A 23264-nucleotide genomic window follows, 5' to 3' on the forward strand; every position below is an offset into this window, starting at 1 on the left:
GTCCCCCGTTGTTTAACACTACTGTTATGATGCCCTAAAAATGAGTCAAACATTTCTGAGTAATACTGTACAGGGCAATATTTTATTAGGACATGCTTACTCTGTTTTATGGTTAAGTCCTTGAAATTGGTGACCTATACGGTTTCTATTTTTGAGAGAAACTATTTTCTCCTTTAGATGTTCCCTTCTATTTCACACCTTGTATGGGTTTCTGGACTTCTCTGTACCTGTCATCATATTCTTGTAGTCTCTAGGGTACCAGTCCCTAGTCTGCTGAGCCAGTTCTACAGGCTCAGCAAAAGGAAATGACGAACAGTGATGGACGTGATTAATCTCTTATATTTATGAGGAATCTGGTACTTGCCTCTAGCCCTTCAAATTTCAGTTCTTGATTTCAAATCTGGTGTCCGGTCCCCCCCCCCCTTTTTTTTTAATTGTGTATTGACTTTTTAAGGCCGTTAGATGAATCTGGAAACCCAGTATTTTAAGAGAAATTAGAGGGAAACCTTGTTTTTAGCTACTCAAAAGGTTGCCTACAGAATCACTTGGGAGCTTGTTAGGTCCTGACTCAATCTGCACTTTTAACAAGATCTGTGGCTCTTTTGAAACCCCAACCATTTTTGAAAAGCCCTGTTCACCCTCTGGTTTTATTTATAGAGGGGAATACTGGTCAGTCATTTATTCAATACATTTTAGTCCTTCCTTTGCTCAAAGGGCTCAAAATTAAACTCTGATTTTGGGTATATCTAAAGTTTGGAGACATGATTTGTGAAAATGAGTTCTCCAATAAACATAGGCTCAGGGTCTTTTGGGACATGAGGGGTTATGTCTAGGAGGACTTCCCAGAGGAGCTGAGCCCTTGAGGTTTACTAGGCAGTCCAGAAGGGGAATAGCATTTCAAGCAGAAGGGCTCGCATGTCAGAGGACAACAGAAGTGTGAAGGTGGTGTATTTGGGGCTTGCAAGTGTAATACCGTGCAACAGCGCAATGTCCTATGAGAGGGAGAGAAGTGAGGATTGCAAATGTTTTGCATTTTTCCTAAAGGTGATAATGATAGGCTTTATTTACTGACTACACTGTGGATGGGGTTTTGAACTGGTTCGTTTCTGGTTAGAACCCTGCTGAGAACTTGCATTTCCGACACGTTCCCAGCAAGTTGTACAGAAGAACCACCTGGAGGGTCTTGTTAAAATGTAGGTTCTGATTGAAGGCATCTGGGGTGGAAATGCAGGTTCTCAGCAGGGGTTCGAACCGGTTTGAAGTCCTGCACCAAACATTTTACTCAAGTTAACATCATATAGGTGGGTACCTGTTTATTATCTCCAACTTTGTAGATAACAGGCAAGGAGAGCAAGTCAGTACATGCAGCCAGGGTTCAAATCCTGGTAGTAGAGGGAGGGGGAGGAATTCAGGAATGAGGGAGTGGAGTAAAATACAGCAATGACAAATGGAGGTCAAGTCTGACACCAGCTGAGAGGTCCTCGTTGGATTTGACAGATTACTGGTGGTCCAGCAAGTGCGATTTTAACTGAACGCTGTGTGCACATGTCAGATTAAGATGGTTTTAAGAAAGTATGGGAGGTGAGGAAAAGGTTGCATCCGCAGTTTTCTTGAAAGTTCGTGAAAGGAAACAAACTTCATGGTGTAGTGGGCAGAGACTGGGAGCCAGAGCTGGGGTGGAATTCTGACTCTGCCGCCTCTGGGTGATGCTGGGTGCTGAACCGTCCTCGGACGCCTCTGTTCCCTCACTCGTAAGTGGGCCTAATTCCTATCTCTCAGGGTTGTTGTGAGGATTAAATGAGATCATGTAGGTGAAATACCAGCGACCCTGTATATACTCTATAAAATGAATTGTTAAGGTTGAGAGGGTTTGTTTTTAAAGATAAGAATGTTAACAGGTTTAAAAGAACCTACAGCCACAAGACCTTGAGAAGACTGTAAGGAGCGGAAAGGGGTGGCCTGTGGTCTCGCAGCCAGCGACATCTGCGTCCCGTGCTCACACCTCCCAGGATTTATCTGGAGGGACTTAAAAACAAATGTCAATCTCAGAAAATGAGTGCTATGGAGGATTTTTGCCTTAAAGCTAAGTATGACTTCCAAGCATACTTTTTCCACTTAGCTTGCCTAAAGGTGTAGGTTGGGGGTGATTTGGGGAGGGAGTGTGGGAGATGTGGGTCCATTCAAGCCCCTACAAGCTGCCCTTGGCGCAGATACTACCCGAGGGGCTCTCTGGCGACTCCTGACGCGTGTGCGTGATCGTCTCTCGCCATTTCCTGCGCCCCCACCCCCCCCCCCCGCGCCCAGCACCCCCGGAGACACACCCACCTGGCGGGTGGCCGGCGCGCACCCCGGGGCTGCGGCCGAGGCGTCTCCTAGCAACCAGCCGCCAGCCTCTGCCCAGGTGGAGCGGGGCTGACATGGACCAGCCAGTCATCACCCTCACCACCACCAATGTAAGGGACGACCTGGGGCCTCCCTCCTGCCGCCACCACCACCGCCGAGTCCTCCCGGGCTCAGCTGCCCTTCTCCCGCCTCCCTGAATCCCGGCCCTTGCGCCTCCGGCTCTCTTTCCTTCTTCTGCCTGTCTCTCCCTGCCCCACTTGTCACCCGCGGGCCTTTCTTCCTGGACCTTTCTGGATCTCTCCTTCGTTTTGTTTTCTTCTCTAACCTTTCTGCCTTGGGTGACACAACTTTTTCACTTTGTCCTCCGTCGGTCGGAGAATGGGGTTTCCCTTCCCGTATCAGTATTTCAGACATGCTTTATCTCGTATTTGAATATTGGTAAAATATTTGAAATTACCTTTCTTTTGAAATAACCTGCCTGCAATCTTTCAACTTAAAGTGACGAGAAGATGAGTGGAGTTCAGACCAGCGGCTTTGGACAAAATGAAACGGCGGTTACTAGTTACTTCTTTTAGACACATGTCTTGTTGGCTTCTTCGCTGTTCTCCCACCTCGTTTCCCTGGTTCCTAGGTAGAAATGGAGCCGCTGTGGAGATGCTTGGGGAGACCTGGCTTGACCTGCCCGAGAAAGTTCAATTTCTGTGACTATAAATGTGCAACAGAGAAGAGTCAACAGACATCTAATAAAGGGAACATATAGGAAGAAATTCAGACTTAGCAGTGTGTGTGAAACGTTTGCAGAGACATGCACATACCTTATAGTAAAATAAAGCCTGCTGGGTACTCATAAATGCAGTGGATTTAACTTACTAGACAGGAAGAATAAATTATATCCATTTTCCCGATTAGATTGTTTATATTTTTAATGCATTCCTGTTTGAGGAAACTCATATTTAATGGTAATAACAAAGCATTATAACTGAGACTACAACTCCATAATTAATGATTTTACCTAGAACTTACTGTGGAAGACAAGTGCTTCCTTGAAAACCACAGAACACTAAAGTAATCCTCTTCTTGACTTGGCAGCTGAGACATTAAAAATAATGGCTACCATTTATTGAGCGCTGGTTGTGAATGCAAGCCTTTGTATACATAATGCCCTATTCTGACACCAAACCTGGTAGTGCCCTATTTTTATACTCTGTGGAAGCTGAGGCTCATAAGGCTTATGAGGCTGTTAAGTTGCCCAGTGCACCTAGCTATTAAATGGCAGAGCTGGGGTTCAAGTCCAAGTCTGTCTGGCTCTTTTATCATTCTGCCTCTCAAGTTTCACAGGCTCTAGCTGGACAAGCCTAAGAGAACTGGAGCGCTGTCACATTTGATAAGTGTATGTAAACCTAGGAAATGACATTTCTCAACGTTTGCCATGTTGCCGGGAACTTGTATCCCAATAGTGCCTTGATAGAGCTATACACTTTGACCTTGAGCACCTAGCTGAATCACCTGAGCCAAAAATCTAATTCGTAGTAACACAATTTTGGATTTATACAACTCTTACCCTTCCTAAGAGCACAGCTTTTATCACATCTAATATTTTCTTGCAACATCTCTGTGAGATGAGGATGTTTATTACTCTCATTTGACCAAAGGGAATTTAGATATTTAAAAAAACACCTAAGATCATAAAGTAGCAATTTCTGGAAACATTACAGGCAAAATTTATCCTTATGCAGCTTTTATTTTAATACCGACTGACCCATTTGGTGAAGATGTTAATTTCTTCAAGTACTTGTTTTATAAATTATATTTAAACTTCAAGAGAGTGCCTCTCAAATGAATAAGCATATATTGTGTCTGTTACTAGAAACCAACCCGGAAGTCATCATCTTTTGAAAGAGAAGGATGGTGGAGAATAGCACTAACAGTACGTATATTTTCAGTCTTTTCAATTCAGATTATTCTTATTTCCATTAATATTTTAGTCAGCCTTACCTCTTAAGTCAGTGACAGTTAATGGTAAGAACACAGTGGTTGTTCAGATCTATGTAGTATCAGCATATGAGTGAGAAGTTAGCTTTGCATTTTCAATGCCATAAAAGCTTGGAAAAGCAAAGCAACTCTGAGAATCCAGGTGCTTTGTAGATAGGAATCTAGATAAGGTCATCCCAGTTTATGATCTTGGTAAGAGTGCACAAAGAAGAAAAAATACATGCTGGAAGGTGTTTTGGTTTCAGTTTTTGTCTGACTTAGGTGGTCTAGTGCCTATGAGAACTTTTGTTAACATGGTCCATGTACAAAAGCAAGATGGTCCAAAACTGAAAAATGACCGTAAGACCCCTGCCCCCTCAAGAGAAATAATTTCTAGATTTTGGAAATACTTTCTGTTAACATACCTAGACAACAGAGGGACCCCATGGGTCCAAGGATTTTGGAATGTAACTAATTGTAATGGCAGAGCTGAGTGGCATGCTCCGTGGAAAGATGGCTGCAGGAGAAACAGCGACTAAACTTTCAGGTCTGCTCGTTTAGGCACATCGTGTTTGAGATTTGGAAGTACCAAACCTCTTACTGGACTCATTAGACCCTGTGCTCTGCCACTTCATCCCAGCCTCATACTATTATCCTTTAGCTTCCCACTTGAGGGTTGGAAACCAACACATAGTATATACTAAGCAAAGGTAGAATAACTTTTATTTTGTCAAGAAGCTATCCTGAAAGTCAGTCACCAAAGGACAAATATTGTATGACCTCACTTACATGAAATATCTAGAATAGGCAAATACATAGAGATCAAAGTATAAAAGAGGTTACCAGGGACGGGAGGAGGGGCAGGTCGTTTAGGAAGTACTAAGTTTCTGTTTATGGTGAAGGGAAATTTAGCAAAACATGTTGGTGATGGTTGCACAACGTGACTGATGTAATTGGTGGCACCAAATTGTATGCTTGAAAGATGTTGAACCTGCAAATGTGTTATCTATATTTTTACAACAATAAAAAAATTAAAAATAAACTCAGATACTTGTAAAAAAAAATAAAATAAAATACAGTAGAAGCTACCCTGAGTGGTCTTACTAGATGCCTGGAATTTATGGTCCAGTTAAATCATAAGTTTAAGTGTACCCCTGCAGTTACTTTTCAGAAGGTACACTTCAGCTATGGCCATGATCCATTTGGTATTAATTTACCAGTTGTTTGAGAAAGGAAATAAATAATCATGATTCTCTAGAAATCTTACTCTGTCAAGAATGCTTATTATATTTGATAGAATTTCATTAAAATGTAAAATGAAGAAAAAATGCCACTTAGGAATGACCCTTCCAAAAAAGGTATTTGAAAAGTTGTCACATGTTTGCTCAATGATCTCAACTGTGTCAATTTTCCACAGAATACGCCTATACCTGGCACTTACCACTTGAAAACCTTTATTGAAGAATCCTTATTAAATCCAGTGATAGCAACCTACAATTTTAAAAATGAAGGAAGAAGAAAACCACCTCTTGTGCACAGAAACAATCCAGTCATAAATGACATTCCCCAGTACATGCCTCCTGACTCACTGGAATTGTTAAAGAAGCAAATGGCCACTTATTCATTTAAAGACAAACCACGGGCAAGCCCCAGCTCACTGGTTTACAAAGATCAGGTAATGCACTGTTAACAGATTGGTGTTTGTGGGAAAGTTACTAGGAGTCCCTGAAGAAAATGCTCTGTGTACATAGAGTATATTGTCCCCAGGAGAAATGAAAAACTTTGAGAATGTCTTATTTCCTACAGAAATCAAACAACAGCTGCCTGATTGGCAAATATGTCCTGCAAGATTTTTCCCTGTGAGGTCTAAGGAGAATACATGGGGAGAAATGTTTCCCTCTTGGTTCTCTGACAGTGGGGAGGTGCTGGCTGGAGGTGGTTTTCCCCCAGTCTGGGGAGCCTCTGGGAATTTATCTGGGTTTGGGCCAGTTTATACAGTTGACCCTCTTCTTTTCAAGTGCAAACTCTGCTTCTTGCTGAGTATCCTTATTAGAGCTTGCATGTAACTGTATACCATAAAACAAACAAAAACCAAACCCCTTGCCAGGGAGTCAATTCCGACTCATAGAGGGTAGAACTGCTCCACAGGGTTTCTAAGAAGTGCCTGGTGGAGTCCAACTGCTGACCTTTTGGTTGGCAGGCATGCTCTTAATTTTTGAAAAATATTTGTGTAAAAATGAGCCCCGCAGCACCGGGAGGGTCAGATTCTACTCAGCTCTACAGCTTCACCCGTACCGTAGGTAACAAAGAGCACTGTTAGGCTTACAGCGCTATGCTAGGCCCTGTGGAGGGGAGGTGTCCTGACTGTGAAGTATTTAAACAGCAATACAAGACGAAATAGATCCAAGCGCTGAGGTGGATAGTGTAGCCAGGAAATGCCAGGGGAAAGTTCAGTGCAGGCTGCACTGAAAGGCCAAAAGCCACCCGGGATTAAGTAGGATTTGAGCTGGACCTTGAATAACGCATGATGTTTGTGCCGGCTTCCACATGCATTCTCTCAGCTGATCTTCCCAAGCATTCTGAAATGCGCAGATTAGACTTTATCCCCATTTTACCTGTGAGAATACCGAGGTGAGTAGAGACTAAGTAACTGGTTCAAGGAAACCCTGGTGGCGTAGTGGTTAAGTGCTACGGCTGCGAACCAAACGGTTGGCAGTTCGAATCTGCCAGGTGCTCCCTGGAAACTCTGTGGGGCAGTTCTACTCTGTCCTATAGGGTCGCTATGAGTCGGAATTGACTCGATGGCACTGGGTTTGGTTTGGTTTGGTCTGAACTGGTTCAAAAGCACATAGCTAGTAAGTAGGTGAAGCTGTACTTTTGCCTGAGGGCTTCTGAGCTAATTTCAGCCCACTCTCCAGTCCCCTTTCCAGGTACCCGGTGGCTCTGGGCCTGGGTAATGAGCAGGGGGGCACTTGCGGGGGTGAGGTGTGGGGCACAGCCTTGGCAAATGCTGAGGAATGAGAAGAGCTTGTTCAAGGGACAGAGTTAGGACTTGGACTTTGTTTCTTGGACCTTTGGGCCCCTGTCTCCCTGCCTTAGTATCTCTCATTTAGAAAGAGTTAATAATACAGTCTTCCCAACCTCATCAGAATACTGTTTCCGTAATCCGAGGCGGAACGCGTTGCAGCTAGAGGTTTGAATTAGGTACAAGGGGGTGTGAGGACCACAAAGGACAAAAAGCTTTCAGCAGGATGAACACGTGCCATATCCAACAGCTTAACAAATTGTAACTTTGAAACAGAGCAGGATAATAAATGTTGATTGGGTAGACCTTGTCCTGTTCACTTCAGTGAATGAATACAGACGCTAAATTATACATAGACTTTTATGGCTTGGTGTCAGGTAACTGCTCCATGCGAAGTCCTTTTGGCCACCTCAAATACCAAGTCATTGTCTCTTGTTTTCTTCCACCGTGTAGTTCCCTTCTGCTTCCTCTCTTCTTGCTTTTAGAGGCTCTGAGGGGTGTTTCAAGCCCACTGTTTACAGGGGAGAAGAATGTAGAAGAGTTCTGTTTACCCAGAGGGATGGACAAGACTTCTGAAAGTTGGCTCTTCCTGTTTCTTTTCTTTCACCCCTGCCTCTCCACTTCCTCACAAAGAACCAGACTCCAGAAACTGGGAGAATTAAATGTTTTCCTAATTTTCTATTTCAAAGGTATATGATAGGTAGTCTGTTCACAGGGGGATATTCAGGAGTAACATTGCTCACTCACCAATAAAACACATAATTCGGGTGTTTTGATAACAAGAACTCAGTAAAGTAATTTGAATTTGAGGTAGATACAGTTGGAAATATACACGTTATTGTTTAGTAAGGCGGAAGAGCATTCCAATGCTCTGCTTTAATAGAACACACACTTTTATACCTCGTTAGTGTGGCTTTTTGTTTATAAAAAAGTTTTTATTAGTTTAACAACTTTGGAGAATGTAATTCAGTTGGAGAATCTATATCAAAGAATCTTATCAAGTATATATATATGTATATATAAGCTGTGTTGGCACAGTGATTAAGAGCTCAGGCTGCTAACCAAAAGGCTGGCAGTTTGAATTCACCAGCTGCTCCTTGGAAACCCCATGGGGCAATTCTACTCGGTCCTGTAGAGTTGCTATGAGTTGGAATCAACTTGACAGTGGTGGGTTTGAGCTTTTGTTGTTGTTGCTGTTATATACGTATATATACACACACATATATATATATATGAGTCAGAACCAACTCAACAGCACCGAACAACAAACATGTATATATATATATATATACACATACATGAAATTTGTATGTATATATATGTGTGTGTTTGTATGCATATATTTATCTGTATCTGGCCCTTTCCAAAAAGGATTTGAGGTGGCAGTTTAGTTTTTACAATAACTTTTTTCTTATCAAGAAAGAATACGTTTTCATTGTAGAATATATGTACAAAAATGGGGCCATCCCTCTCCATATATACAATTTTATGACCGGCTTTTTTACCCCCAGTGCGGCCTCGGTTACTCTCCCTTGTTCCTGGATGATTTTTGCTTCCTTTGCTCACGGTCACGCTCTCCACGAAACCAGTTGGCTCTGACCTATTTCGACCCCAAATGTGTCAGAGTAGAACCATGCTCCGTAGGGTTTTCAGTGGCTGATTTTTCAGAAGTAGATCGCTAGGCCTTTTTTCTGAGGAGCCTCTAGATGGACTTGAACCACTAACCTTTTGGTTAGCAGCCAAGCAAGTTAACCATTTGCACCACCCAGGGACTCCCCACTCTCTCCACTACTTCTTTCATAATTCCCACACACACGTAGATGATATTCCACCAGCCTGGCTTCTCAGGTTCTTGAACTCTCTTCTACCTTACCTCAGCCACTCGCTCGTTAGACTTTTTTAAGACCAATTATTTCAGCCCTCCATAGTGTCGATTACATGTATCCTACTCTTTGGCCACCTTGTCCTATCCTTCTACCTCACTCCCTCTATATCTCAACCCTAGCAATTTTTCCATTCCTCCCAGCCTATAAGCCGTTGATCTGACCGCCCTGTCACTGCTTCTCAATACCTTCGTTTTTTTTCCCCTTCCTTGCAAAGTTTAACGCTCATAGTCAGGCATTAGAGTTATGCCCTACTTTCGCCCTCAATTCCCTTGCCCAGATGACTCATCTTACTTGTTTGGCAAAGCCCCAACCCTGGTCAGATCTTACTCTGTGTACTTTGTACTTGCATCCATGTAACTGAATGACTGGTCCCATTTAAGCTCTTCATCTCAAGTGAAAGGGGCACTGAGTGGACTTCTCTAGTCCTGTTACTCTTCTACTCTCCAAGGTGACTTTTTATCACTGTTTCCCTCTTTTCAGACCTCTAGCACCTCCTCCCCAAACCTCATTCTTGGCACTTCTTCTTAGCCCTTTGGGCTGGTTCCGCCCCTTCTCCTGACCTCTTAATGTTTCTGTGCCCCAGCACCCAGACCTCTGCCACGTCTGCACTAACGTCCTTGCTGATCTCATCCAGTCTCAAGGCTTTGAACACTCTCTGTGGTTGATGAGTACCAGATTTATATCTCCTGCCCATGCATCTCTCTTGAGCGCCAGACTTGTATGTTCAACTGCCTTTTTGACTTCTCCACTTGTCTATCTAATCCAGGTTCTCAGCCTTGGCACTATTAACATTTTGGGCTGGGTAGTTCTTTTGGGGGGATTTTGTTTGGTAAATTATAAGATGTTTAGCAGCATCCCTGGCCTCTATCAACTAGATGCCAGTACCACCCCCCCCACCCCAAGTTGTCACAAGCAAAAATGTCTCCAGACATTGCCAAATGCCCCCAAGTGGCGAAAGTGGTCCCTGTTGAGTGCAGACCTCAAATTCTTGTAAAAAGGCCAGACTTACTGGTCTGACTGAGACTAGAGGGACCCCGGAGGTGATGGTCCCCAGACCTTCTCTTAGCCCAAGACTGGAACCATTCCCAAAGCCAACTCTTTGGACAGGAATTGGACTGGACTATGGGGATAGAAAATGATACTGGTGAGAAGTGAGTTTCTTGGCTGAGGTGGACACATGAGACTATGTGGGCAACTCCTGTCTGGAGGGTAGGTGAGAGGTCAGAGGGGTACAGGAGCTGGCTGAATGGACTCGGGGAATACAGGGTGGAGACAAGGAGTGTAGGACAGAGTAAAATTGCCCCATTGGGTTTCCAGGGGCTGTAGCTCTTAACCACTGAGCTCTTCGTGGAGAGAGCAACTAGGAGTACATAGCAAGGTATATACAAATTTTTGTATGAGACTGACTTGATTTGTAAACTTTCACTTAAAGCACAATAAAAACAAAAAAAGAAAGAAAGAAAGTGGTCCCTTTTGAGAACCACTGGGATCCTCACAATGTGGGTGTGACCTGTGTGGTTTTTCTCAGAGGTGTCAGGTCTGTGGTGAACTGGCTTCATCCGTGACCTCATCTCTTACTCTACGCCCTCTTCCTCTCTTCCTGCCCCACTGGCCTCCTGGCTGCTTACTGAACATGTCATTTACTCACCTCAGGGTCTTTGCACTGGAACTTCCTTTTTCTGAAGTGTTTTTATCCCAAATATCTTTATGGCTCACTCTATCTCTTTCTTCAAGGCTTTGTTCAAGCATCGCCTCAGTGAGTACCATTTACAATTACCATCCACAGTCCTGATCTTCCCTACCCTCTTATTATTATTCTTTTTCCTTAGCACTTACAACCACTAAATATACTATAAATTTACTTTTACTTTACATTTGTTGGGGACCTGGTGGGGCAGTGGTTAAGAGCTACAGCCCCTGGAAACCCAATGGGGCAATTCTACTCTGTCCTACAGGGTCACTATGAGTCAGAATTGACTTGATGGCAACGGGTTTGGTTTTTGGTTACATTTGTTATTTGTTGTCTGTCTCCCCCCGTGAGAGTGAAGCTTCATGAGGACATGCATATTTATCTGTTTTGTTCACTGCTATATCTCTGCATCTAAAACAGGGCCTGAATTTTTGTTGAATGAGTAAATGAACTAACGATTACTCAAGTATCTGAAATCTGGCTGGGCCTTACTGTTTCATTGCCAAGTGTGATTACCTTTGACTGCATGTTGTTCATTGCTCTTGAAAAAGTATTTTCGTGAATTTCTCAAGGCCTAAGATGAAAATGTTTTCCTCCAGAGAAGATTTGCTTTTGGCTCTGCTAATATTTAGGAGAACCACTGGTCTGGTACCGCTTTCAGTGTGCTGTTAACGTATTTGGGGATCTCCCCAGTGGTGTGAATTTGGGCTGAAATCCATGGAATGGAGCAGCTCATGATTACAGTCTCTCAGGAGTGGGTTTCTTTCCCTTCTCCCAGTTCTGCTTAGCTCCAAGGCAACTGTCTCTACAGTTCCTGGCAATGGGGTGAGGTAGGAGGGTTTACTTTCAGGAAGTACCCTTTTAAGGATTTGGCTTCCTGTGGGCGCGAGTCCCCTTAGACCCCCATCATTGATGGGCCCAGGCTTTGCCCTCTGGGTCCCTTCAGGGCGCTGAAGCCCCTCACACCCAGCTCTGTCTCTTTACTGAGTTTAGCCTGGACCAGCAAGCATCCTTAGGGCAAAATTAGGCTACTAACTTCCCTGGACTCTGGCTATTTCTTGGCTTGGGGTCTTAATATTCTTTATTATCTTGTCAGAAATTTCATGGGTTGATTGTCTTTAGTATTTTATCCCTGATTTCTAGTTGTCTGTAATGGGATATTCATCCAAACAACCTAGTCGGCCAGCAGAAAGCCAGCACTTTTTTTTTTCTTAGCAATATATTTGTGAACCTTTTCCACCCATTTTGCATTCTTCTGTGCGTGATTTTTAATAGCCACATAGTACTCTACTGTATGGACATACCCGAATATACTCAGCCATTCCCACAGTTGGGCATAGAAGTGGAATTGTTGGGGAAAGTGTATGTAGAAGTCTAAGACTTTTGAGATGCGTTGCCAAAATGCCCTATAGTGAGGTTGTGCTGTTCTGCACCTCTACCTTGTAGAGTATAAGTCTGGTACCATTTAAAATGCACTGCTCATATTTTCAACTGAAACATGGACCAAGTGATTTAAAAGGGAGGTGTGATGGTTAAGATTGTGCATCAGTTTGGCTGGGCCATGGTTCTCAGTGTTTTGACAGTTGTATAATGTTGTGATCACTTTCCTGTTGAAATTTGATATGTGATCACCCCCATGATGGAATCTGCTGAGCGGTACCGGCGGGGGGTACCGGTGGGGGTAGGGCCTGTGGCGGCTTACTGCCCCCTTAGCCTTCATCTCTCCACCTTCTGCCGCCTACTTCCTTTCTGCTCACCTTGCAAAGGTTGTTGGATTGTTCTGGATCCAGTAGCTGTCTCTTGTCTGACCTCTGGTTCTTGGGACTTGAACTAGCAGCTTACCTTTCCATCTTGGGATTCGTTGATCTTCATGGCCTGCAAGCAAGAGTCCTGCTCCCCGACCTGCCTATCTTGGGCTCACCAGCCCCAGCAGCTACATGACTCAGAAGAAACCTTGAGGTCTTCCTTGCCGACCTTGGGGACTCCTCGACTGTCACAGCCTGTGAACAAGAGTCCTGCTCTCCGACCTGCTCATCTTGGGTTCGCCAGCTTCTGTGGCTCCATGAATTGGGAAAGGCCTCTATCCTGATCCAAGAACTTGGGATCCCTACAATTGCGTGAGCTGTTTCCTTGATATAAATCTCTCTCTATGTGTGTATACATGTTACTGGTTTTGCTTCTCTAGAGAACCCAGGCTAAGACAGGAGGTTTAAAGTATAAGCTTAAAATCAGCATGCTAGGAGAACTTCAGAGCCCCCTGAAGTCAATGAAGTCGGTGCCAGACAGAACACGGTTCCTCAGTCTCCCTACAATGAACAGACAGGGAGAAGATGGTGATACAGCCCCAGGCCATTGACAGTGAATCAAAGTGAGCAAAGTCATTTAATCTAAAAGAAGGCATCTGTGAAGATGCAAGAGTTTCAAGAAAACTGACTACTAACTGTCTGGCTTCAACACTCTTGCTTCAAAAGGTAAAATGAGTCATATTCTCTTACAGAACTAAAATGTATATTCTAGCTTTAAAAATGAGCAAAAGACATGAACTACCAATTCACAAAAGAGATGTGAATAACTAAAAAACAAAATGATGCTTGGCTTTAAACGAATAAATAATTATAAAGGGAAGACATAAACCGGTGAGACAGAATTTTTGATCTATCAGGTGATCAACAATTTAAGTTTGATGATACCCATTATTAGCAAAGGGGATCCAGAAACAGGTCTTGTCATCCACTGTTTGTGCAGTTGGAGCCCTGGTGGCACAGTGGTTAAGAGCTCAGCCACAAACCAAAAGGTCGGCAGTTCGAATTCACCAGCTACTCCTTAGAAACCCTATGGGGCAGTTCTACTCTGTCCTGTAGGGTTGCTGTTAGTTGAAATTGACTCGATGGCAACTGGTTTGTTTTGTTGTTTTTTTTTTTTTTAATTTGGGGGACTTTAAAACACTTTAGAGGGCAATCTGGCAATTCCTAGCAAGGTTTTAAGGGCACATAGCCTTAAACCCAGCAATTCCACTGTCAGGAATTTACCCTGTGAATGGTCTTACAAAAGTGCAGCAAGATATTTATATAATATTGCAGCATTGTTTATTGTTGTATTTAACTAGAGGACTAGTTGAATAATGGTACATCCATAAAATGACATACTCTGCAACCATTAAGAATAAAAAGGTAAATCTTTATGTGTTCATATGGAAGCATCTCCCCAGTATATTAAAAAAAAAAAAAAAGAAAACCTCAGGAAGCCCAATATTTATAGCATAGTTCATTTGCATTCTGGAACCTTCACTGGCCATCGCATCTCTCTCTGCGGACCCTCCCTGAAGTGTTCAGTGTGTGCAGCAGAATGGTAAATGGTAAATTTTGTTTAGAAAAAACCAGCCATCTGGATACTCATTTTAAATTCAAAATTGGCAGCGATTTTGAGCACTTTCTCTATATAGATGGAAGCTGGCTGGGTTAGGGAGAGTGCCTGTCGCCTTTGGAACTCAAGATTTAAATGTAGAGATAACAAAGAGAAAAACTAAAATAAAAAAACTTAAAGAAGATGAGACAATTCCTTATTTATTTAAATGGAAAAAGTGACCCTGAAAGTTACCTTATTTAGCAGATATTTTTTGAGGCTGAACTTCTCTGACCAAGGACAAGACAAAGTGGTGATTGTCACATGCATATATGTCAACAAAACCAAACCAAAGCCGTTGCTGTCAAGTCGATTCCGACTCATAACGACCCTATAGAAGACAGTAGAACTGGCCCATAGGGTTTCCAACTCATAACGACCATATAGGAGAGAGTAGAACTGGCCCATAGGGTTTCCAGGGAGCGGCTGATGGATTTGAACTGCTGACCTTTTGGTTAGCAGCCAAGCTCTTAACCACTGTGACCCCTGGGCTCTGCATATGTGTCAAGAGGTCGCAAATGAGAATGAGGCCTGGAAGCTGCATACAGAGAAATTAGGACTCATTTGGGGCTCTTAGTCCATTTGGAATCAATGAAACTTACAGGGCATTGGTAAAATTCAGAACAATATCACTGGTGTCATTAGGCAAGCATCTTTTTTTAAAATTAAAGTCTTATGTTGTCTATTTCTGAGACCATAAAGAAGCCTGAGCAGTGAGTCAGAGATGCCTCCATGTGACACAAGAAACTTCTCAGAGAGAAGAGGCACTGGATGGAATTTCTACTGGTGGGACCTGAAAATATGGCACCTGCCGCCCTTTGACTGCGTTCACTTTAGGATTATTCTGATAGGAACAAAAAGTTTGTTTCCTTTTGTACCCCGCAGTTCGAATCTGTCAGGCGCTCCTTGGAAACTCTGGGGAGCAATTCTGCTCTGTCCTATAGGGTCACTATGAGTCAGAATTGAGTCAATGGCACTGGGGTTTTTTTTTTTTTTTTTTATCAGAAGACAGACATGGCAATCTACTTCCGGAAGGTCACAGCCTTGAAAACCCTAGGGAGCACCATTCGATTTGCACACATGGGGTTGCCGTAAGTTGGAATCAACTTGGTAGCAACTAACAACAACGTTTACTATCTGGATTCTCAAAATATCGTTACAGCAACACAGAGAAGAGCCTAATAAGTAGGGTTGACTTTTTCGATATTCCAGTTTTCTGACGTTGATGGTGTTGGTCCAGTGTTGCTGAATTAAGTGTCCGCACTAGTATCCGGCCATTGTTATGACTCCAAGCTATTGCAAGGTTTCTGAGTGTCCAATCAACATGGACTGAAACATCAACAACTGGTATTTTTATGGGCACATTGTCTAGATTCTCTGAAACTCTGAAGAACTGAGAAGCATATGTGGGAAATAGAAAAGAAAGTGAACATTTATATATTAGCCACAGACCCGAGAACAATGGGACCACCCAGATAGTTAGCAACAAGTTCAGCAATGTGCAGATCGGTCGTCTCTTATGAAAGGCAGCTGACTATTTGAGACTTTATGGGAAAAAATGAGCCTTCTCAGCCATATTAAATTGCAAAGAATGGCTAATGCCAAGTGAGGTAGGACAAATATAGATGTTATGGTAACCAATATTCCTTTCCAGACTAATGCTCTCTAAGAGTTTTTCCATGAGCACTTCATTACAGAAATCTGATGTGGATTGCTGAGCAGAGATGAAGAAACAGCTGCTTTAAGAGTTTTTTTTTTTTTTTCCCCAGTTCTTCTTTCTCCTGTTTGTGTGTATGTGTGTGAGTGAGATCAATGGGTAGAGAGAGAGAGGGTTGGATGGATGGATGGATGGACAGAGAGATAGGCAGATAGAAAGACAGTCAGGGGAAGGAGCATAAAGCATATATGGACAGTTTAAAGTAAATGGAAAGCAAGCACCTGTATATAACCACCATCAAAGGAAAAAAATAGAAAGTTGCTGTCCCCCTAGACAGCCCCGTTTAAAGTACCAGTTTCTATACTCTTGTGGTATGATGAAATCATACCAGCATTTCCACAGTGTTTACTCTGTCAAGTGAGCAACTAAAAAGGCGCAGGCGCACCAGGACAATGTGGGCGTTTCATCATAAAATGTGTGTTTACTGTCACCATCACTGTACCCACAAAAAGCTGCCTCTTCAATCAAAGTTGTGCGTTAACATGTGAAACACAGCTGCAGGGGGAAATATAATAGCTGAGCTTCCACGTGGCAGATAATCCCAGGATACCGGTGCCTCATCTTCAACAATGGCAGTATTGTGCTTAAAAATTTAATTTAGACATAATTGGTGAGGGGGGGAGGGGGTTGTTTGCCTTGGCAAGGATACTTCCTAGGATCTTATATAATATAGCTCCTTCCTGCTTGCTCCTTCAACATAGGAAGTTCTGGAGGTCTGGCCAGTTGTCTCCTCCCCACTTCTCATTCTCCTTCCTTCTCGCTCACCCCCTGCACATATCCCTCTCTCCAGCCTTTCTTCTCCTATCTCTGGGCTAGTATCCACAGAGCCAGGGGCAATGGAGCCACCCAGGGATCTAGCAGCAAGTTTAGCAATGAGCAGAGAGACAGTCTTTTATGGAAGGCTCTTTCTTCTTGGACTGTCCCCCCTTCCTTCCCTTGAGGAAGCCCTACCTTCCTTAAAATCAAAACCAAACCAAACCCATTGCCGTCAAGTCAATTCTGACCTATTGTTACTCTATAGGACAGAGTAGAACTGCCCCATAGGGTTTCCAAGGAGTGGCTGGTGAATTCGAACTGCCAAACTTTTGCTTAGCAGCTGCGCTCTTAACCACTGTGCCACCAGGGTTCCACCTTCCTTAAAGCCTCGCTCAAATTTCATCATCTTTACTGCCTTTAGGTCACCCAGTTGGATTTAATCTTTCCCCAAAATTTCCAGTCTCTGTCTTCACACTGATGACGGTGTTTTGTATTATAATTGTTTATGTAAGAGGCTTTTCACTCCTGCCAGTCAAGGGCCATATCTTTCCCACCACTGTGTTCTCCACCACACCTAATACAGTGCTGTGCCCACACAGAACAGGCTCAGTCAGTGGTGGTCAGATTGATTTCTTGAATACAGTACATTTACAGCATTTTTCTACGTGGAATCTCAGGCATACTGGGATAAACTTCATCATGAAAAGTGAATATGTGTTGAATGTTTTGACGCTGCACCTTTGGAAAGGTACCTTTTGCACTATTAAAACAGAGAATAAATTATACGATGTTGTATGGCCATAAAAAGGAGCCCTGGTAGTGCAACAGTTGAGTGCTTGGCTGCTAACTGAAAGGCCAGTGGTTTGAACCCATCCAGCAGCTCCGTGGGAGAAAGACCTGGTGATCTGGTCCTGTAAAGATTAAAAAAAAAAAAATCACAGCCAAAAAAACCCTATGGGGCAGTTCTACTCTATCACTTGAGGTCGGCATGTGGAGCTGACTCAGTGGCATCTAACAACAGCAATATTGTCATTTAAAAAAGGGTGATGAATGACAGATAATAAAATGAAGAGATCTTAAGACCTGTATTAATCTATTTTTGGTGTCCTTGTCTGTCATGTGTAGACAGTGCAGCTTTCACCGGGACAATACGATATTCTTCCCCCACCAGTTCCCAAGTACTCTTCCAGGTAATCATATACTTATTAATTAAGTTCCTTTTAATAATTTTTCTCATGCCTTTCTACCTACATGCCTAACAACCAATACCAGTGGCATTTAAACCTCATTGATGCCCATCATACCCAGATTTGCATTTTTGAATATTTGATTAAAGAGAATAATGTTAACAACAATCCTCGCTTTAAAAAAGAGATGTAGAAAATCATATCTCTTTCTTTCTTTCTTTCTCCCTTTCTTTCTTTTTTAATATAGGGGCTTTGTGTTTCGTTCTACAGTTCCAAGATTCCCAACAGGCTGCTTCATTCCTGTGAGTATATTGTAAACAATTATCTCATGATGCATTCAATGTTTAAGATGTGTAGTTGTCCCTTTTGATATATCAGGGTTAACATTTTGCTCATTATAGTAGATAAACAATGAATGATTAATGTACTTGATTTAAAGGATATCTGAATACATACTAGGGATTTCGAAGCAAGTCACCTATATATAACAAGTTAAAGAAGAAAATATCTGGCTCCTCCCCTCTTTTCAGGTCTTGAGTCAAACGTCACCTTCTTGGTGAGGTCTTCCCTAGTCGTCTGTTCGAAATTTCCTGTCCTCCTTTCCTGGTTTCTTTTTTTCTCCATAGCGTTCATCACTGTCTAATGCACTGTATTTAAAATTTTACTTATTCTGTTTTCATCTGTCTCCCCCCACTAGAACGTACAATTCCTAAAGGCAGGGATTTTTATTTCGCCCTATACACCTAAAAAAAAAACCAAAAAACACCTAGCACCTAAAAAAGCTACTAGGACATAGTATTTGCCTAATTAATTAAAACATCAGAGATGTTCAGTCAATTATTGTATCAGTCACCAAAAGGAAGAGTAGCTTTGGTTTCTTTCCTTTCAAAAATGTGGAAATGTTTTTCTGTTTCTAAAAATTTCCAGACACATGTACATGGGTTACAATGAAAATGAACTCTTTTAGATGAGTAACTAACCAGTAGGATGTCAAAAAGAAATTAATAATTACATAAAACCATTTGAAAGAATGAGAAAATATAAAATTAACAGTTTAAGATGGTTTGATGGGCTTATAGTCATTTATTTGTAATTGGAAACTCAGCAAAAAAAAAAAAAAAAAAGCCATATAGCAAACATCTAAAAAAGGAATTGAGATAACTGAACAGAGCTCAAAAACAGACCCTTGAATATATAAGATGCTTATATTTGATAAAGATGATGAGGCCAGCCAGTTGGGAAAGGAAGGGATATTTTGTGCAGGAACAGTTGATTAAATAACGTAGAAAAATCAAGTTAGATTCTTACTTCATACCACTATTAAAATAAATCCCATATTGATAAAGGATGAAGTACTTTTGAAACTATAAATGCAGGAGAAAATATATGAACATATATCTAATCTTAGGTGGACTTTCTGAATGTAATTGCAAAGAAAAAAGTGTTAGATTTGGTTACGTAATGTATGAAATTTTTTGTGTGTGTCGGAAAAACTGTCAACAAAGGTAATAGGCAAGTAAGTGCAAATTAAGTATAAAAATTTGTAGGAAAAATATAAATAGAAAAGTAATTCATAAAACAAGAAACTCAGATACCCAATAAATGTGAAAAAATGTTTGCTCACACTAACATTTAAGTGGGAGGAATTAAAAGGCTGATCGAAAGCTCTCTGTTACACTGGTGATGGTTCCCAAAGATATGTCCACGTCTGCATCATTGAAACCTATGAATGTTACTTCACATGGCAAAGACTTTGCAGATATGATTGAGTTAAAGATTTTGAGAGGGGGTAAGCCCTAAATGTAATCACAAGTGTCCTTATAAGGGGTAGCAGAAGGAAATTTCTCCCACAAAAACGTGGAGAAGGCAGTGTAGCCATAGAGGCAGAAGTTGGAGTGATGGAGCCACAAGCCAAGAAATGCTGGCAGCCACCAGAAGCTAGGTGAGACAAAGAATGGCGTCTTCCCTAGAGCCTACAGAGGGAGCACAGCCCTGCCGACACCTTGATTTCAGCCCAGTAAAACTGATTTTGGACTTTTGGCCTCCAGAATTGTGAGAAAATAAATTTCCATTGTTTTAAGCAGCCACGGCAAATTAATACAAGTGGGGATTATCTCCAGGTGGATTTCACTGTGGACTGAGGGGATGAGGATGCAGCTCTTCCTTTGGATAGCCAACAAGTGTTCCTATCTGTAGGTCTTTCTCTACAACCTTTCAGTTTTTCATAAATGACCCCTTAGTTTCCTACCTGGGGTATAAGCTTGTTGCCAGTGTTCTGGAGGCTGAGTAGGGGAAGAAATCCCACCATCCGGTGTGTAGAAATTCACTTAATCCCTGTTTTCAGTAGAAACCCTAGCCCTCACAGTGCCTGGGGCTCCTGAGGACAGATTGCTGTTGTAGTCTTCCAAGAAAATAACCCCCATTTCCTACAGGAATGGGAGAAGAGTAGTTTCCTGCCTGCTGGGGTTGGAGTGGTGTAGGGACCTGGGATGATAACTTTAAGCCCAGCTCCCCACTCCCACCACCCCCACCTCACATGTGCCTGATACCTAGAAGTCCTGGGCTTTTCTTGGGTTCTGTGGAGCAGATCAGCCTGCTTTGCATTGACAACTTCTCTCCAAGAAATTACGCTTCTGCCTTCTCCACTCTACTGAATCAGGTGCCATTCCTCTGAACCACTTTACATCTTCCAAAAATATGTTGTCCTCGCTTGGTGGGCTGATGTCTCCTCTCTGGGCTCTTTGTGTGTGTACAGGTGTGTGTGGGGTGAAGGCGGGAGGGTTATACCTTTTTTATATGAGTGAGGAGGGACAGAAATAAATGCATGTGTTTAGTTGGATTTGGCAGCAAACAATAAAGATACCAGTTCTTGGCGGCATAAAATAAAATAAAATTATGTTTTATTTCCTTGGAAATAAATGCTGTAAATGAAGTTAATTACAATTTGTTTATCACTAGAAAAGACTGACTAAATTAAATAATTTGCCTGTAGTTCATTTTGGGCATCCTGCAGGATAATGCAACCCATTCACGTATCATCTTCAGAAGTAAGTGCTTCCATTCCTTTTTAGGTTGAGATAGAAGACCTCATTCAGTTGTGCATACTGAGAGCATGCTTTTGCACACTTTACTGTGCATGCAGAGTAACACTGGTTGAGGTAGGTTACGTTGTTAATCAAGCTCTAACTTGTCTACGCCATTCTGTTTATCTGGAATGTCTTAATTTCTCCTTCATTTTTTTGAAGGGTAGTTGTGCTGGATATAGAACTTTTGGTTGACAGTCTTTTTCCCCCCAGCACTTCGAATATGTCATACCATTGCCTTATGACCGTCATGGTTTCTTATGAGAAATCATCTGTTAATTTTATTGAAGATCCCTTATATGTGCTGTATCACTTCTTTTTGCTTTGAAGATTCTCTCTTTGTCCTTTGACAGTTTGGTTATGATGTGTCTAGGTGTATATCTCAGTTTATTCTACTTGGAGTCCACTGAGCTTCCTGAATGCATAGATTAATATATTTCATTAAATTTGGAAAAGTTCTCAGCCACTATTTCTTCAAATATTCTTTCTTTCCCTTTCTCTCTCTCCTCTCCTTTCAGGACTTTGATTGTGCAGATGGTGGTATGCTTGATGATGTCTCACAGGTCTCTTAGGATCATTTATTTTTCTTTATTCTTTATTCTTTTTATTCCTCAGACTGGATAATCTCAATCAATTTATCTGTACATTTGTTGATTCTTTCTTCTGCCTGATCAATCTACTGTTGAGATCCTGTAGTGAATTTCTTATTTTAGTTACTGTATTTTTCAATTCCAGAATTTCTATCTGGTTCTTTTTTTTATAATTTCTGTCTCTTTATTGATATTCTCTATTTGAAGACATCATTCTCATACTTTCTTTTAGTTTTTTAGATGTGGGTTCCTTTAGTTCTTTAAGCATATTTACAATAGTCTTTGTCTAGTAAGTCTTTGTCTAATAATTCTGTTGCCTGAGATCCTTTAGGGACAGTTTAAGTGGCAACTCTGGAAATCAGATTCTCCTCCTCCCCAGGGTTTTTTGTTTGTTCAATGTTTGATGACTTTTTTGAAATAATTTTGTGAAGTCTGTATTTGTTTTGTGTGGCCACCAAAATCTGTTTGGTTAGCTTGGTGGTTGCCTAATGATTGAACAGAGATTTTCTTAAACACCTGTGTACTGGTTTTCTTAGGTTATTGTAAAAAGTTACCACAAACTGGACAGCATGAAACAACAGAATTTTTTTTTTTCATTTTTTTTCTTAGATTTATTTTTGCTTAAGTTTTTTTTTTTAATAACTTTTATTAAGCTTCAAGTGAACGTTTACAAATCCAATCAGTCTGTCACATATAAGTTTACATACATCTCACTCCCTACTCCCACTTGCTCTCCCCCTCTTGAGTCAGCCCTTTCAGTCTCTCCTTTCTTGACAATTTTGCCTGCTTCCCTCTCTCTCTATCCTCCCATCCCCCCTCCAGACAAGAGTTGCCAACACAATCTCAAGTGTCCACCTGATATAATTAGCTCACTCTTCATCAGTGTCTCTCTCCCACCCGCTGACCAGTCCCTTTCATTTCTGATGAGTTGTCTTCGGGGATGGTTCCTGTCCTGTGTCAACAGAAGGTCTGGGGAGCATGGCCGCCGGGATTCCTCCAGTCTCAGTCAGACCATTAAGTCTGGTCTTTTTATGAGAATTTGGGGTCTGTATCCCACTGATCTCCTGCTCCCTCAGGGGTCCTCTGCTGTGCTCCCTGTCAGGGCAGTCATCGATTGTGGCTGGGCACCAACTAGTTCTTCTGGTCTCAGGATGATGTAGGTCTCTGGTTCATGTGGCCCTTTCTGTCTCTTGGGCTCTTAGTTGTCGTGTGGCCTTGGAAAACAACAGAATTTTATTCTCTCACAGATCTGGAGGCTAGCCATCTCTCTATGTCTTCACATGGCCTTCTTGTAAGGACACGTGTCATTGGATTTAGGGCTCTTCCTATCATGTATAACCTCATCTTAACCAATTACATTTGCAAAGACCCCATTTCCATATTGCCCTGGTGGCAAAGTGGTTAGGTGCTATGGCTGCTAGCCAAAAGGTTGGCAGTTTGAATCCACCAGCCACTCCTTGGAAACCTTATGGGGAAGTTCTACTCTGTCCTATAGGATTGCTATGATTTAAAGTCAACTCAATGACAATGGATTTGGTATTTCCATAAAAGGTCACTCATGTGTACTGGAGCTTAGGACTTCAATCTATATTTCTGAGGGACATGACCCAACCC

The 23264-nt window shown here is 42.1% G+C and overlaps 1 protein-coding gene across 1 annotated transcript; it reads left to right on the forward strand.

Moving 5' to 3' along the window:
- The first annotated feature begins 2211 nt into the window (after positions 1 to 2211).
- STPG4 (sperm-tail PG-rich repeat containing 4) lies at positions 2212 to 18294 on the forward strand. The gene is made up of 5 exons (XM_049870154.1): positions 2212 to 2519; positions 4211 to 4270; positions 5732 to 5989; positions 17916 to 17980; positions 18225 to 18294. Exons 1-5 carry the CDS (start codon positions 2418 to 2420, stop codon positions 18292 to 18294), a joined length of 555 nt encoding a protein of 184 aa, XP_049726111.1. The 5' UTR covers positions 2212 to 2417.
- The last annotated feature ends 4970 nt before the right edge of the window (positions 18295 to 23264 follow it).

Source organism: Elephas maximus, chromosome 26 (genome assembly GCF_024166365.1).
Source record: "Elephas maximus indicus isolate mEleMax1 chromosome 26, mEleMax1 primary haplotype, whole genome shotgun sequence".
Classification (NCBI taxonomy): Eukaryota; Metazoa; Chordata; class Mammalia; order Proboscidea; family Elephantidae; genus Elephas; species Elephas maximus.

Bases quoted from the DNA above. Each gene is read 5' to 3' on its own strand.
- STPG4 (XM_049870154.1), top strand. From the start codon at position 2,418: ATGGACCAGCCAGTCATCACCCTCACCACCACCAATGTAAGGGACGAC. The intron at 4,271-5,731 runs GTACGTATATTT...AATTTTCCACAG, and splicing joins GGTGGAGAATAGCACTAACA to AATACGCCTATACCTGGCAC. The intron at 17,981-18,224 runs GTAATCATATAC...TTTTTAATATAG, and splicing joins GTTCCCAAGTACTCTTCCAG to GGGCTTTGTGTTTCGTTCTA.